The sequence below is a fragment of the Setaria italica genome, chromosome VII (genome assembly GCF_000263155.2).
Source record: "Setaria italica strain Yugu1 chromosome VII, Setaria_italica_v2.0, whole genome shotgun sequence".
Classification (NCBI taxonomy): Eukaryota; Viridiplantae; Streptophyta; class Magnoliopsida; order Poales; family Poaceae; genus Setaria; species Setaria italica.
The window spans coordinates 20,215,794-20,232,320 of record NC_028456.1 but is presented as its reverse complement, the minus strand read 5'-3'; the positions used below and the strand labels follow the sequence as shown (position 1 = coordinate 20,232,320).

At 50.5% G+C, this 16,527-nt stretch overlaps 1 protein-coding gene and 1 pseudogene across 2 annotated transcripts; both read right to left on the bottom strand.

The window, feature by feature from the left end:
* Positions 1-4,921: 4,921 nt before the first annotated feature.
* LOC101758030 lies at positions 4,922-7,106 on the bottom strand (annotated as a pseudogene).
* A 3,153-nt stretch (positions 7,107-10,259) lies between these two features.
* LOC101764417 (probable receptor-like protein kinase At1g49730) lies at positions 10,260-16,214 on the bottom strand. Of its 2 annotated transcripts, XM_014805486.2 has the most exons (9): positions 15,865-16,214; positions 14,162-14,710; positions 13,207-13,482; positions 12,222-12,483; positions 12,101-12,153; positions 11,949-12,016; positions 11,660-11,749; positions 11,494-11,584; positions 10,260-11,342 (listed from the first exon to the last, which is right to left on the bottom strand). In XM_014805486.2, exons 1-9 carry the CDS (start codon positions 15,947-15,949, stop codon positions 10,750-10,752), a joined length of 2,067 nt encoding a protein of 688 aa, XP_014660972.1. In that variant the 5' UTR covers positions 15,950-16,214; the 3' UTR covers positions 10,260-10,749. The 2 variants fall into 2 exon arrangements, with proteins under 2 accessions (XP_014660972.1, XP_022683773.1); XM_022828038.1 differs by lacking the exon at positions 15,865-16,214 and having other exon boundaries at positions 14,335-14,535.
* Between the last annotated feature and the right edge of the window lie 313 nt (positions 16,215-16,527).

Genomic DNA, 16,527 nt, shown 5'->3' with positions numbered 1-16,527 from the left:
CTCCCCACCCATACTTATCCCATCATGCGAGTCCACTGATCTTTCTCTACGACTGGAAGTCTGAATCTTTGATAATTGGTTGTATTTCGTTTTCTTGCTATTTACCAAGTTCCATGAGAACATAATTTGTTATTTCTTTCAGGAGGCTTGTAACATCTATAGCATGTCATTCGAGGTTCCCATGAGAACATAGTTATATATTTCACCTCATGAAATAAGATTTGTGTGATGTATTTGTAATGTATATGATGAATAAAATGTGTATTTGTCCTCTTTTTCCTTTTTTTTATTTTTTTAATTTGTCATTGGAGACGTGGGTTGACAAAACACGTCTCCAATGACTCTGTCATTGGTCATTGGAGACGTGAGTTACCAAATCCGCATCTCCTATGAGGGTTATTGGAGACGTGGGTTACCAAATTTGCGTCTCTGATGACTCTACCATAGGAGACGCGAATTTGCCAAATCCGTGTCTCCAATAACTTGTCATCAGAGATGAAAATTTGAAGACACGGAAAAAAACGCGTCTCATGTATCTTAACTCACGTCTCCTTTGAAGACGCCTCGTGCGGCCATGGTTGCCCACCATTGGTGGACTGAGTTGCTGACAGGCTAAGAACTGGGCAGCAGGCTGTCGGTGGCTGTCCAAGTTGCTAAGGCCTACCAAATTCTTGTTGTGAATCTGCATTCTATAAATGGCACTTTATAAATTGGTGGATTGCGATCTCTGGATCATGACGACAAAGCGGGCAACAGCCATTATTGTCCCAGCCTCGAGCTTCCATTCGGTCACAAGTCCAGAGTCGATTCTGCAGAGCCAACCAGCCAAAGAACTTGCATTTTGGGGTGCCCATATTTTCCAAATCAGGGAGTGGAAATTAGTGTCCATCGATCCTAGGAACTGGGCTCTGTAAGCTGAACCTGTGGTATACTTGCCATCTTTTGTTAGCTTTCAAGTAATCGTATCTGAAGTTCGCGGTTGTAGATGTATGTGTCTGATGGCTTGCCATAGCTGAACAAACTCGACAAAATGCTGAGGCAAGAACCCAGCGTGTTGCAGGTTCAAATCTTTAAGCCATCTATTGTTGCACAATGCCGCTTCTACACTTCTGTTCTTTCTTTTTGAAATTGTGAAGAGATTAGGTGCAATGTCACAAGGCCGTCGGCCTTGTAGCCAGGCACTATGCCAGAATATCGCCTTCTTCCCGTCGCCTTATTGAAGTGAGGTTGCGGCTGCAAAGAGCTTTCTATCAGTTGAGTTGCATGGGGTTTCCGATCCAATCCACATTTTTTGTTCATCGGACCATTCATGCAAAAGCCATTGTAACCTTAGAGCTCTTGCAAATCTGCCGAAGTGAAGAATACCTAGGCCTCCTGATTTAGTTGGCCCAGCGGAACGAGGCCAGTTGACCTTGCACTTCCCTCCCGTCAAAGATCCAGTTCCAGCCCAAACTGCTTTCGCTTCCCATCGATCTATTTCATGGCCGCTTTTGGAGCCCGCATATAAAGTTAGGAAGTAGACCGCTTGAGACGTGAGCACAGACTTCACCAATGTCAGGCGAGTGTAGTAGTTTAGGCCAGAAGGAAGTTATTTAATGGTGCAATTAAAATATAGATAGGCCACAGCAGGCCTTCCCAGATCTCTTTTCCTTAAAAAAAAATGAACATAAGTCCAAAGGGTTGTTGGCCTTGATAGTAACCTCCAACTGTCCCCGCATGCCTATGATCAGTTTCAGCTCTTGCAGTTTAAGCTTGAGAGCCTAGTATTTTCAGAGGAATCGTGTAAACATTGTGCTCGTGTCGTAGGAGAGAGGGAGGGACAATCTATAGTTTCCACTATTTTTCATCAAACTTAAATTAGATCGTGCTATCAAGACATGCAACAATGGTTAATCTAATGTGAAACCCTCATCCAAAATAAGTTTTGCAACCTAAAGTCAATCCTAGCAAGATATTACACTAAGAAAGTAAATGCACACAAGTTGGAAGTATGAAATGCGGAAATGTAAAGGAAGAAATGAGGGGAAGCAAACTCTTCACACGATGATTTATCCCATGGTATCAGTAAGCACTAAGCCACCACTAGTTCACGTTGTTGAAGCACTCACATAAGAGTATTGCTTCCCGATCACTAAGTCTCTCCCAGGACGGCCCTTGACTTGTCACAAAGGCTTGGCCACTAAGGCTCACGCCAAGTTCCCCGGTCATCTTGATGCCATCTCCACTAAGGAGCTTCTCCACTAAGGAAGGAGGACTCCACGTCCCCCACACACGGTCGTCGACGCCGCTCCACATCAAGCCGGAGGGTCGAAAACTTGCCGGCGAGCTACCAGAGCTCCAAGGCACCAGCACACCTTGTACAACTGTGGTTCATTCCTAGAACCGATCGCAAGGTAGGCACACCTTGCAATCTCTCTTTCTCTAGGCCTATCCTAACACTAATCACTCTCATAAGCTTGTGCTAAGCCTTAGAATATCACTTAAGCATTTTTGGTGGCTTGGATGTGTTCTTGATGAGTCTTGATCTCCAATAGATTCCTGCACACTCCAGCAACATCAAATGGGCGAATGGAGGGGGTATAAATAGCCCAAGGTATCAAAGAGTCGTTGCTCCAACAGCTAGTTAAAGTATACCATCGGATGTTCTGATGGTTTGTTTTGGCATGCATCGGAACATCTGGCCTCCCCACGCCCAAGTTCTTCACTGGCACATCCAAAATTCATCCGATGGTTCCTCCGATGGCACCATCGGATCATTCGGTGCAGAAGGGTTTTCTCCCAAAACCTCTCTGGACGATTCCAAAGTAAATATGCTTCGTGTGACACTACTCTCGACTTAGCATCGGAACATCCGATGGTCTAGAGTTTTCCTCTAATTCTCGCATCTTTACCTCAGAAGTCATCCGACACTTCTTGAAAATGGGGCATCAGAACATCCGATGGTCTTGACTCAGGTTGCCACCTGCAGTTGTACCAATTCATCCGATGCTCACTCCGACGCTGGCTTGGATGGTCCATCGGAACATCCGATGGTACCTTTTTCTGTGTTGAATACCACCACTTGCACACCGAGGATTACATCTTTGGATTTTCTGTATCATTTGGATGCTTGAATACCATAGAACAATCCTAGATACCATAGCTTTGTCACTTGAATACCATAGCTTGGATGCTTGAATACCATGAATTAGCTATCAAGAATACTATGGTTTGGATGCTTGAGTACGATCTTGGCATGGTTTAGTTTACATATTTGGGACCTAGAAAATCTAGAAGACACATGCTTGACAAACCATTAGTCTTAATGATTATGCTATCACTCAATCACTAAAATCACAAATTATGCCATAATGGGGCCATGTTCCACATTGCAAGTACATTTGGGGCAACTGTAATTTCTCCTCTTAGCAATCATACAAAGTTGTTTCGTTTCAAAAAAAAAAAGCATACAAAGTTGTAGCCGGGCACACTGATCCTGCCGCCATCTTTTAAATGGCTCTGGAAATCATCCTGTAGCCAGCTTAAACATAACGTTTTTTTCTCTGACTTCTAACGAAGGGCAGGCTGAGTGCCTGAGTAGCATAGGGCTTCTACAGAGACGTAACATGGACTTGCCCTCATATGAGGGTATTCTCTGTAATGCCCCTTTGCTATTGCTTGTTGGGGGCCTAATCTCTGTCCAAGTTTCAGTATTCTGATGACCCCCACGAGCCATTTCAAGAATCAGTTGACAGTACCTTTTTTTTATGGAAATCGTTATTCTCCTCTCTGGAGTATTTGGCTAGTCAGGAACAATTGCATTTTCAACCAAGCGCCACCAACAGTCCCAACTTGCAAGGCCAAATTTCAAAACTGAATTCGACATGCTTACGCTTCGTGCGAAGAAGAAATATTTTCCTCAAATTAGATCCTGGCTAGAGTCCCCTTGTGCGATTTTATCCCTTCTCACCTCTCTCTCTCTCTCTCTCTCTCTCTCTCTCTCTCTCTCTCTCTCTCTCTCTCTCTCTCTCTCTCTCTCTCTCTCTCTTCCTATCTTGTACACTTTGCTTTGTGTTATATCTCTATTCTTTCTTCTTCTTTTTTTTGCTTTTAATTTGTATATATAATCGGTAGGGGTTTTAAACCCCTCTTGATAAATATAGGTAAGAGTGGAGAACGTCGACCATAATTGTCTACGATTTGTAGAACAACAAGTATTTTGAATATTTAAAAAAAAACTGAAACAACAAGTTCAATGTGACCAAGCTTAACACGGCCATTTCCCAAATCCCAAGCAATCTGCTGAACCTTTTTTTCTATAACAGAGCAACAATGTGCTCAGCTATTAACGCATCTCGCCTCTCCGAACATAGTTTAGTGCGCCGCCAGAGTAAACTACTCGCATTAGTTGGGTCCGCGGCTTCAGCTGGGACGCGGTCAGGATAATACTTCCCCTGTACGCCTGAATTCGATGCCTGTTTGTTTATTGAGAGCTACTAGCAGTATGAATTCCGATCTCTGACTGCCTGCCTGAATCTGACAGCGTCCATGTGAGCTCCATCCCTTGACGCCTTCACTGAACCCTGCTAGTACTTCAATTCAATGCGCTAGGATCGGCTGATCGCTAGAACAGGGTACTGCAGTTGACTGATGCATCTCGTGCGTACTCCCTACTTTGCAACAGTGACACGGATCTGCTCATTTATCTCGATCGGGTCCTCCTTTGTGATGATCTTTTTTAGGGGGGAACCATTGTTGCTACATTCGTCAGATTCAGATGAAAGAACAAGACCTCGGTGATTTGAGGTGAAATAAGGAGAATTTTCAGGTGAACGGTAGCTGTTGATTTGAGCCATCTATCTGTTGGAGACGAGATGGCTTCTGAAACATGTAACTGACAAAGCTTGTTCTGATCCAATCCAAGTTTCAAACGAGCGCCGCATCATCAAGAAAGAAACGTTTAATTCTTATTCCATCTCAAACTCTCCCACATCAAAAATTCCTCTGTACATAGCAATCGACCAATATAATTCTCCACCACGCCACGCAGTATATCGACCGAGAGAGTTCAAGAACACCAACCAACAAACAACGACCACGACGGAGACGGCAGCCACAGCAGACGAGCAATGGATATGCATATCTATAATGAGCTATCAGTGGCTGTAGGTGCAGGCATTCTTGAGGGAGACGGGCTTGCCGAGCTTGGTCTGGTCCATGGTGACCTTGCAGCGCGCCTCGCTGTGGAACTTGGGCTTGACCAGCCTGCCCAGCACGAACGCGCGCGACCGCAGCCGCACCGTCAGCTGCAGGGGCACCGGCGGCGGCGGCACCACCACCGGCGGCATCTTCTTCTTGGGCGGCGGCAGTGTCGTCGGCGTGCTGCTCAGGCTCGACCCGCCGCCGTACAGCGGCACCTTGTCGCCCACCACCGACACCGTCAGGCTCCGCTGGCTCTTCCGCGCCTGGTAGAAGTACTTGATCTGCAGCGTCCAGCCACGGTCAATTGTCATCTCGCCAAGCAAAGAACCTTTTTCTTTTCCAAAAATTAAATAAAAGGAATCGCCATTGAATTTTAACGTAAATGCGGAATGCGATGTGCAGCCATGCAGGATCGCAGGAAGGCGACCCGGGTGAGCCGGATGACAGCTAGCGATGGAGATGGTGTGGGTAACTGCGAGGGATGAGCTGTGTGTTCTCGAGTTTCCACGGCATGGGCCGGTGACTGTGCTCTCGTGTTCCCGTCAGCGGTTCGCTGTCGACCGCAACCGCTACCGCGCGTTGTTCGGGTCAACGTCAGTGTGCAGCTGTAGTCCAGCGTTCATATATCTACTGCTATTCTGCTACAAGCAAAGATAATGACTGAAAAATGTGTGCCCTGTTCTTTACATTATGCATTCGCAGACTACTATTGGTTTGGGAGATTATGTAAAAAAAATTGATGTTTAACGTATCCTAACGGTTAGCATAGAAATCTAGAAACCTTGTCCTGAAATTTGGCATCAAAGCGACAAGTTTCCTGAGACTCTGCACTAAGACCATTGCACTAAGAAACCGCCACTGCCATTACTGAGACTGCACTGCATAGTTCAGTTCCTCAGATTCTAACAGCATCAAAAACTGACAAATCATATGTACCGTGCTACTCTAGCATCCTTGAAATTGAGCGAATTAGTAAATGAGACTCGATCGATCGATCATGCGCGGCAGGAGGCAGAGGGATGAGCAGTGGCTTACATTGCCGGATGCCAGCTGGAGCTGCGTGTAGTAGAGCGTGACGGGCTCGGAGGAGACGTGGACGCCGAAGAATGTCCCGGTGTTGCGGAAGGTGAGCTTGACGGTGGCGTTGAGCGAGGCCATCTCGGTGGGGACGAGCGACGCGTCGGTGCCGGCCTGGACGACGAAGCGGTGGAACGTGGCGGAGTGCAGTGTGACGACGGGCCGCTGGTTGCGGCTGGCGCCCCAGAGGATGAGCGCGAAGAAGAAGAAGAGGCCGAAGAATGCACCCACGAAGAGGATCCCGTAGCGGACCCGCTTGGGGATCCCGCTCCACCCGCCGCCGCCGGACCCGCCGTACCCGTCGTCGCCGTCGTCGTCCATCCCCAGCAGCCCCTCCTCCTCGATGGCCGCCTCCTTCATCCACGGCGCGCCGCCTCCGCCGCGGCGCCCGCGTCCCCCACCGGCGGCGCGGGGGTCGGGCGCGGAGCCGGAGCCGTTGGCGGCGGCGGCGGCGCGGGAGGAGGGGCCCTTGGCGCTGGCGGAGAAGCGGGAGGAGGAGGAGTCCCTGGACGCCCGCCCCAGGAGCGCGGCGGGGACGCCGCGAGGAGTGGAAGGAGGAGGCGGCCGTCTTGTTCTCCCCGTCGTCGTGGCTCGGCGACTGCACGTAGTAGGCTGCCCGCGGGGGCGACGACGGCGCCATGCTCGACGTCACCTCCGAGTCCGTCTTCGCGTGCCGGTGCGGCGGCGGCGGGGGATTCTGCTGCTGCCGCTGCATTTTGTGTTCGTGTGCTGTGGTGTGCGTGCGCTGGGTCAGCGCCGCGGGCAGGGCGGTAGAAGTAGAGTGGTGCGCGCCCACCACTCCCCGACTCGCCCCCCCGCCCCGCCGCGGGTTGTTGGGTGGCGTGCGGGCGCGTCCCGGACGGAGGCCGAGGGCAGATGGCTTGGTGGCTTCCGTGTCCCGGGGGGTCGGTGAGCGAGCCTGAACCGCGTGTGATCTGCCGGGGCAACGATGGACGTGTCGCGCGGAACGCTCGTGGAGACGTGCGGCGGCGGCTGACCGTGTCGACTCGGGGCGAGGCGATGGCAACCCGGCACCTACCTCTCTACGGTCTGAATCCGGCGGGCGTCGAGATACAATGGCAATACGTGTGACGTCGGGGACAGCGAGAACGCAACGGCCGTCCAGCACTCCAGCCCATGTGCGGGTAACTTGCGGGGCGGCTGGCTGGCTACAGGGAATTGTTTACAGCCCAGGTATTAGCTGGATGATTATAGAAAACGTCCCTTGGGTTTGGTTACTCTCTCTGCTCTGCCTCCGTTTTCAAATCCATCCGTCAGTTGAGTGCACATCGGCTCCGCTCGGTCGGTCTTATCTGTTCCGATCCGGCTGGTGTGCCCGCGCCGTGGACTGTCTCCCTTTTGTAGTTTTGTCCCCCTCGCACCTGCCCCCCGCTTGCACTTTCAGGTGACTAGAAAGGGAGCCACGGGCACCGGACGCATCGCTGGTTGGTTGATTACACCGCCGTGGTCAAGGGGTACGTTCAACAGTGCGGATGGTTGTTGTCTGAGTACCTTGGATATTGCACGTAGGCAGTAAAACAGACAACTTATATGGTAACTTGTCTATTAAGATGTTCATGTATTATTTAATTTATGCATGATACAATGAATCATGTTGATCAAGATTATATTTATATTTGTGTACCAATGTTGCTTGTTTTTAAGAATGTTATATTGTTAAGAGATAACTCCTTATCCCTTCCTTAACTCCGTTTCACGTGAGGTTGAGTTTTGATCCCACAATCTCTCTTGTTTCTCTCTCCATCTCGTCCTTCACGGCGCTACCCACTGCCGGCAACGTGAATCTAGCCGGCGAAGCAAGGTGCGCGCGGCACGACGCAGCTTAGCCGCGGCGGCACGGTGAGGCAGGCTGGCGCTCCAAGGCGCATCGGGGCAGGCCTGCAACGCGAGGCGTGGCTAGGCACGACGAGGCCGGTGAGGCGAGGTACGACGACCGGCGAGGCATGACAAGGTCGGCAGGCTTGCGCAGGAGGTAAGAGGTGGAGCGGGAGGTCGATTTCGGGGATTTCTCATCGGATCTGAGCGGAACAACGGTGGTTCAGACAACGGAGGTTGAAAGCCGTTGACGGGTGTGGGAGCACGGGCCGCGCGTCGTTATCTCGTGCGATGACGTCTTCCCTTTCTCTTCTTTCTCTCTGATCCAACTCAGCAAAACAGGCTTATGTGGCATCAAAATAGACAGCATATTAATTACCGTTGTACATGCCCAGCTTTCCGGACGCAATAGTGCAGACCGCAGCTGCCTTTTGTGACAGCACCGATGGATTTCTTGCAGAACGCGGCGACCGTTCTGTACGTGGGGCCGCGACCGCGAGCCGTGGAGCGCAGACCGCGTGCAGCCGCGTCGTGATCCGTGAGCCGTGATCCGTGAACGGGAGCATTGACTTTGGATCCCACCGACAGAAGTTTACCAAGGCCGTGTTTAGTTGGGGAATTTGGGAGGTGCCAAATTACTGTTACAGCACTGTAGCACACTGTAGCGTTTCGTTTGTATTTGTGAATTATTGTCCAAATATTGACTAATTAGGCTCAAAAGATTCGTCTCGCAAAGTACAACAAAACTGTGCAATTAGTTTTTAATTTCATCTACATTTAGTACTCCATGCATGTACCGCAAGTTTGATGTGATGGGGAATCTTCTTTTTGCATAGTGTCAAAGTTGGGAGTTGGGAGTAACTAAACATGGCCCAACTCCGAGCGGGCACCGGCACTGATCCCTAAACAAATGGCCGCCGCGTCCAGCTCCCCTGACGATCGATCCAGCCATCCGTGCAGGCCGTGCAGACTTGCAGACTAGCACAAACGGCGAGACGGGAATGAGATCCTTCGTGATCTCGCCCCGCCTGACCTGCCGGACGACCGATCTAAGCTCACGTGCCCTCGATCTAGCCAGTGCTCCTGCTAAACCATCCTCCGCCGATCAGCCGATGTGTGCAAGTGTTGGGAGCATTTTGATTCCGTCGCGGTAGATGATAAGCTCGCAGGTAAAAAAGCTGCTGCTAGTTCAGTTGGCGCCAGGCACGCGCCTGAGGTACGTCAGCCTTGTCGTGTCCGCCGGCGGGCAGCGGCCGATCTGACGTCGACTCCGCGCTCGCTGGCCGCGACGACAACCCCACGGCGGGCGGCAAGGCAAGGCTGCGGCCGCGCGCACGCCGACGGGATCTGGTCATCCTGCCTGGCATGTGGCGGAACCGCCCAACTGAACTGCTAGTGCGCCCCACGGCGCGGGCGGCACCCCGCCCCCCTGGATTGCCGGCAGCCCAGGCACGCCGCGCGCGTGCGTGCGGGACGGCGGGCGTGATCGGCTGATCATGCCGCCCTTGACCTCCGGTGGCGGGGGCACCACGGCACCCCTCGGCTCGGGGCAGTCGGTACGGCTCTTCTGTTCATTCAATCGACAAGCGCGTGGTGCCGTGCACGGTGCACCGGTGAGCTTCAACTGCAACTTCGAACCTGGAAACTGGGAACCGCACGAAAACGAGCGGTTCGAGCTTCCGATCCCGCTACTCCCAACCGTTCACCGACCAACAAGATGAGCCGCTCTGGACGCCGAGCTACGGATTTTCAGCTCCGAATTCCTGCTCCACGTCCTCCAGACACGGGTTGATCTCACCACTTCCACCCCACGCGAGGGTGTGACACTTTCAAGTCTCAAGTTTCGACCACGGTTGATGGTGCTGTGCTTCTGCTCGGCTCTGCTACACACAGCAGCAGGACTCGTGCACTGCGTGTCGCATGGACGGCTGGTCGCCCATGACGGAGCACCCGCCTCGCCCTATCTTGGAGGGGTGGTGGCGTGGTGCTGGTAGCCTGGTGCCTCGGCGTCGAGGGCGGATGGCGCGCGTGAGACGTGCCTTGTCCGCAGGTGCTTAGCTCCGGGGATTGTTGCACGTTACTCCATTACTCGCTCGCATGCAGCTCAAAAAAACTCTGCTTCAAGCTTCAAATAAAATGGGAAGCCAAAACATACGAGTAGGAGAAGCGAGTAGACAAAAAGTTGCGATCGATCGAACCATAGTCCACAGGGAAACCTCCCAGCCTCAGCAAGAAGCCAAAGCTGGTATCACGACTTCAATGCGCAGGCACGTTCCAAACGCACATCAATGCAGCGATCAATGGCAAACAACCACCAACACCTAGGGAACTGAAAGATACCAGGCAGTCGCTCTCAATCTCCCATCACGCACTCCTACGCAGAGGTCAGGCTCCCCTGGCCCCTTGGGCCCTGGCCCTCCCGATCTCGCAGCAGGATCCTGCACTGCGTCGACCGGCCAGGCCATCATCATTCATCAACGAACCACCATGAAACTGAACCGTACCATGAATAGTCCCTCAAAAAATGGCGCATCAGGCCAGGCCTGCACAATCTGCCGACGCGACGATGCAGCGCTTTCCGCTGGCTCCTCCACTACCGCTGACCAAAAAGAACGGACTGCACTGCACTGCACTCAACGGGCCGGTCTCACTGTCTCAGGCCAGGAACGCGCCGTTGCCGTGGGTCGGCGGTGACAGCCGCTGCTCGTCGGGCGAGCTGCACTCCAGCAGCACGCTGCGGCTGCAGTGCGACCGGGACGTGCTACTCGACGACGGCAGCCACGACCGCGCCACCTCGCCACTGAACTGCACCACCTCGCCGCCGCCCGCCTGCTTCCCCTTGGCCCGCCACCCGCCGCCGGCGGCTTGGCAGTAGTAGTAGCCCTCCTCGCCCTCGACGGCGCGCGCGAACCGGCCGGACAGCGGGTCGAGGCGCTCGTGCAGGATGCGGAGCACCTGCTTCATGGACGGCCGCGCCGCGCCGTCCCGGTGGGTGCACCAGTGGATCACGTCCGCCACCACCTGCAGCTCGTCCAGGTCGAACGCGCCCGCCACCGCCGGGTCCACCAGCTCGTGGAGCCGGCAGTCCGTGCCGATCAGCTCGCGGGACCACTCCACCAGGCTCCGGTTGCTCTCCTCCTGCACCACGGGCTTCCCCGTCACCAGCTCCAGCAGCAGCACGCCGTAGCTGTACACGTCGCTCTTCGGGGTCACCTCCTGCGTCACCGCGTACTCAGGGTCCATGTACCCTGCTCACAAGAGATTTTGGTGACACATTGCTACTGATGAGATACAAGTACGAAGTACAGTACTAGTCATGACATTGGCTCTTGGATTAAAAAAATCACAAATGCCGTGAAAAATGCAGATAGTATTAGTTCAAACAGAGTGCTGCCTTACCAGGAGTTGCTTGGATCTTGACATTCACTGGGGTGGAACTGGGAGTTGTATTGCCACTACTTGGGCGGTGCACAAGAACGCAACCAGCAAGCTGTTGAAACATAAACGGTTAGTTTATTATGCAGAGTAAGGATTGCAAATTGTGACAAAGTTCTGCACGGATTACCTTTGCCAGGTAATTCTTGTCCAAGAAGACGTTGCTAGGCTTAACATCGCCATGGTATAGAGGAGGATCACAGTAGATATGAAGGTACTCCTGCAACCAAACGATAGAAATATATATAGTCACGACAACGAGCATGGTAAAGATTGATGTAGGTTTGGCACACATTGATAAAATTGTAACAAACAACTACTGAGTCTAGCACTATAAGGATCAATGACTTCTGTACAAAAATAAAAAGAAAAAGAACAAGCCTATGCACAATCGAGATCACTGTTTTCCTGAAACTCACCAAAGCATTAGCAACGTCAATGGCAATTTGGATCCTATTTTTCCACGGTAGCAGATGTTTATTTGGCGCTGCGAAGAGCAAAATGCTTTTCAGTACGCAATTCGAAAAATGATGTGCCATAAGAAGAATGAGAACAAAACATAACATATTACAATGTAGGTGATCTTGGAGGCTTCCATTTTCCATGTATTCATGCACCTGGAACCTGGATTACAGGGCATTGTAAGAACCATAAATTGGTGGATAACTCAATTATGTATGACAGATACTAACCTCTCAAATCTTGTTAAACAAAAGCCTCTTAGTCCGACAAGATGCCGATGATGCAACCGCCCAAGAAATTCCATTTCTTTACAAAATTCTTGCTGACTTTGTTTTGGCGAACTCTCGACGCGTCTAACAGCAACCACAGATCCATCACTCAGTTGGCCTCTGAATACTGTACCATTTTCACCTCTGCCTAACACTGTGCTGAAGTTCCTTGTTGCTTTCTTCATCTCTTTGTAACTAAATCTGCCAAAAATAGTGGAATTCCCTGCAAAAGCCTCCTGTTAGTCAAGTAAATTGAAATGGCTCTTGAACTGATTCTGGTTGTAAAGTAATTAGAAGATTCAGCCTCAGGCATCAACCTATCCAGTTTTGAACCATAAGATTGCAAAATAAATTGCAGGAAGTCCATCATAGAATTTAGGATGATGCACTGCAGCAAGAGAAAATTCAGACCACACATAATTTTCCATATTATTGATTGATAGCTTAAGGATAATGGCTAAAAGGAACTGAGCCTAGCACGATTTATGGGAGATGTGAGTGTACACCCCCACCCGAGTTCAGTCCTCCTTGGCTTGGGTATGCCGATTTCCATTTTAGTTAGAAATCATGTAGGTCCACCTAGGTACAAATGGCATACCTAATTGACGAGATATTGATGTATAAATGGTAGTTTTTTTATTCGAACAGCTGCAAGCAGTCAAACATATTGACTGGATCTAGGGCCTTATGTTTTCCCTCATGTTTGCCATGGATCATGTGCTACAACTCTCATTCTGACTCCTTTCCCTTATCATCACATTCACAATCCATAAAAGAGTGTTTGTGTCATCTAAATCAAGCATATTGCACAAAAAAATGGTAAGCTAGTATCCAGCAATTGTATTGTATTCAATAACCTTATTATTGAGGACAATTGCACATCCAAATGAGTAAACATTCATGAAAGAATTACAACTGCACAATAAAAAAATCAGGAAATTCTTACCTTCTTGGCCCTTTTTGACACAGGAGAAACTCCATGCATCGATAGGGTTATTCCCTTCTATCTTTTTGAGTTCTTTATTCTTTCTACAGATCAGCAGAATCAGTACTGTCACTAGTAAAACTGCTAGTCCTATAATCAAAGCTCCAATTGCTGGGAACAGAACAAGCTTGTAACTGCGATGATGCTTGGGTGGCACTGCAGGAACTTGCACTGTAAGTGGGCTAGGGGATATATCTGGCGCGAGAAGTCCAGCTGGGGCTGATCCAGAGATGTTCACTGCATTATATATTCAACATTGAGAAGGTCACATATTGGACAAAGTCAAGTTACAAACTACTGAACAACAACAAGCAAATAATTTCAGAAGAGCACACTTTAATATACCTAAGTATCGAACTTGTCAACGAAAAAGAAGCATATCAAGAAGTATAAGAAATACAGCTACAAATATGCATAACAAAAGCAGATGTAAAGCAAGAGCTCATCTTACCAACAATATATAGAAATATTTTTTTCTAATATGAAAACATATGCACAGGCTAAAAAAAGCAGTATGTTCATACTTAACTATTACAAAAAAAAATCTAAATATCATCAAAAAATTGGTACTAATAAATATTTACTATGAATGCCTCATTAAGATGCATACCTATTGTTTCATATTTATATTAGCATACTAATATGGATAAAACTTGCTTCACAGAATCAGAAGAAATATCCAGAGAAATCATTTGGTATTTATGCACTTAAGAAAAAACTAGGTAATGATTATGTGAGGTGCCAGGCATAAGGTGATGCGCTCCACATAACAGAAAGAAAAGTCATTTATGACAAGAAGAAGATGTTGCACGGCTAAGTTTACAGAATTTACAAGAACTTATGCCCAACAAATTTTTAATAACACTGCCCATTCTATAGAAAAGGAAGGCAAATTAATTTTATCAAATATGCAAACCTTGAAGAGCACTAAGCCCCTGAACGCTAAAAAAGCAACCGGCTGTATCAACAGTAGATATATTCCCTTGACTCACAAATGCAACAAAAGCAGCATCACGGCAGGTATTCAACGTGACATTATCTTGCTCCCCCACGAGATGGCGGAGATACGACAGACCAGAGTTTAAGCACCTCTTGCAAGTGATATCATCTGAAAGTGTAGTTGCACAGCTTCTTGTAACATCACTGAAATTTGGAGACTGCAACATTTGAACGATGGTGGTCATCCCAACACATTGATAGGACACTTGAATTTTGATCCCAAGGCCACAAAATGAAGCAGCAGTGGGCAGTATCCCCTTCGACACCAATGTATCAGATATATTGGCAATGCAGGCATCAGAAAATTCATCCGGAACCCCAAGTGTGCCTGTTGTGTTTGCATACATGGCAGATGAGACTGCAAGAACAGCATTGATGTAGCGGCAACATTTTGAGTGTCCATTTTGATCCGAGCACACGGAAGCTATCAGTCCATAGTTGGGCCAACTCAAATCCAAAGGACAATCTGCATGATTGAAGAACGATCATGAATAACGAATGGTGCCACAAATATATGGATACAAGAAAGCTTAAAAATAATAAATAACTTTTTAAGACCAGCATATCACTCCATATCTTTACTGAAATTTGGGGGAGATATTACAGAGAAAGAACAAAATCTGCAATGAAGTCGTGCAGCTTGCTCTTTCTGTTCATGACACCAAATGCATCATAGAAAACAGAAACAGAAGTGAATGCCTCAGATCACATGACCAGTACAAGATAGACACGCCCAACAGAACATGCAATAAATTCCAAATCCGATCCCCGATTTCATCGTACTGTCGGACATGCCATAACCAGATATTTCAGAATGTAGCGTACCTACGGGCTACGGATAGGCGTGTATGACCACAAAGTCATGAAATTCAACTATTCAGCAGTATTCTTTCTAGAGCACAAGTCTGAACACTCCACGTGAAAACATCAGGTGAAGGTGAAGTCAAAACAATTTCGTGATTCAGTAACCCCCGAATGGCAGGACGGAGCCTGGGGAGAGCAAAATCCAACGGCTACACAAGCAAGCCGAGAGAGACCTGAGCGGCTCCGAAAGGCGCACAGGGTGTGTACCCCAGCGCAGTACAGCAACCCCATTAGGTAAGCGAATTGAATGGCGCGAGGACTCCAACTGCGAGAGCGAAGCAGGTCCCCCATGTACATGCGCCGCCCCCGAAGAACTTGTGCTTAGGCATTGTTCCCCAGCGAGGTTACCCCTTCTCAAATCATCAGGAGAAAAGAATGTAATCGACTTCCTAATAATGCAGCTCTGGGGAACTAATCCGAACTTGAAATGCAGAATCGTCACCTAAAATCTCGAGCAAAAGGAAAGGTGCCATGAACTCAACGAATCACCACTCAGATGGTGGAGCAAAGAGCGAGACAAAATCGAAGCACCGGTTGAGGGCAGCGTGCTTCTGCTTCCACTGGCGAGCACAGCCGCCGCCGGCGGCGGCCACCCTATCAGGGCCCAAAACCCAGACACCCAGTGATCACCGTCACCGGGCAGCGGGCGCGAGGGAAGCGAACCGTGCTGGGCACTAGCACGGCCGAGTACCGGAGAATGGGAGCGGTGAAGAAGGAGAGGGAAGGCCGGAAGGTGGAACACGGCGGGGCGCTTACCTGCCGCGATCGCCGCGGGGGCCGGGCGCGCCGCCATCAGCAGCGCGGCGGCGAGGAGTAGCGCCGGCGCGAGGCGGCGCCGCATCGAGCCGCGCGCGCGGCCGCCGAAGGAGGCGCGGGTGGAGGCGGAGGAGGGACCGCGGGAGTGGAGAGCGGAGTCGGAGAGCGTGCGGTCAGTGGCAGTGGCTCAGTGCGGGTGCGGAAAAAAGAAAGAATCCGGGTCTCCCCCGTCGGAGAGGGACAAGGAGGAAGGCAAGGCAGGAATGTGATGCCAGGCTACCCACCCGACGGCAACCCGATACCCCGTGGGGGGTCTCTTTGCTCGCCGCTTTTTCGCTTTGCCGTGCCGGGGGCGCGGCTGCTGGCTGCTGCTGCGCGCAGGCACAACACCCTCCCTTTTCATCTAGTCGTGGACTCGTCGTGGTTGGGTTGGGCTCACGGGCGCACAAGCGGCGCAGCAGGCGGGGGGGATGATGAGGCACGTGGCGTGGACCGGCCCATGCGGCCAGAACAGTGCTAGTAGCCGGCCGGGCCGCGCGCGAGCGCCGCGCTCGAGGATTCGCCCTCGTCCCGCCGTCGCGACGCCGCTGGGGCCTCTCGTGACCGGCGGTCTCGTCGGGGCACGGGGCGACGCTGACCCGACCATCTCGGGCGAGGCCCGAC

Bases quoted from the DNA above. Each gene is read 5' to 3' on its own strand.
- LOC101764417 (XM_014805486.2), bottom strand. From the start codon at position 15,949: ATGCGGCGCCGCCTCGCGCCGGCGCTACTCCTCGCCGCCGCGCTGCTG. The intron at 12,154-12,221 runs GTTAGTATCTGT...CCTGTAATCCAG, and splicing joins TGTTTAACAAGATTTGAGAG to GTTCCAGGTGCATGAATACA. The intron at 12,017-12,100 runs GTAATATGTTAT...TGCTCTTCGCAG, and splicing joins CCTCCAAGATCACCTACATT to CGCCAAATAAACATCTGCTA.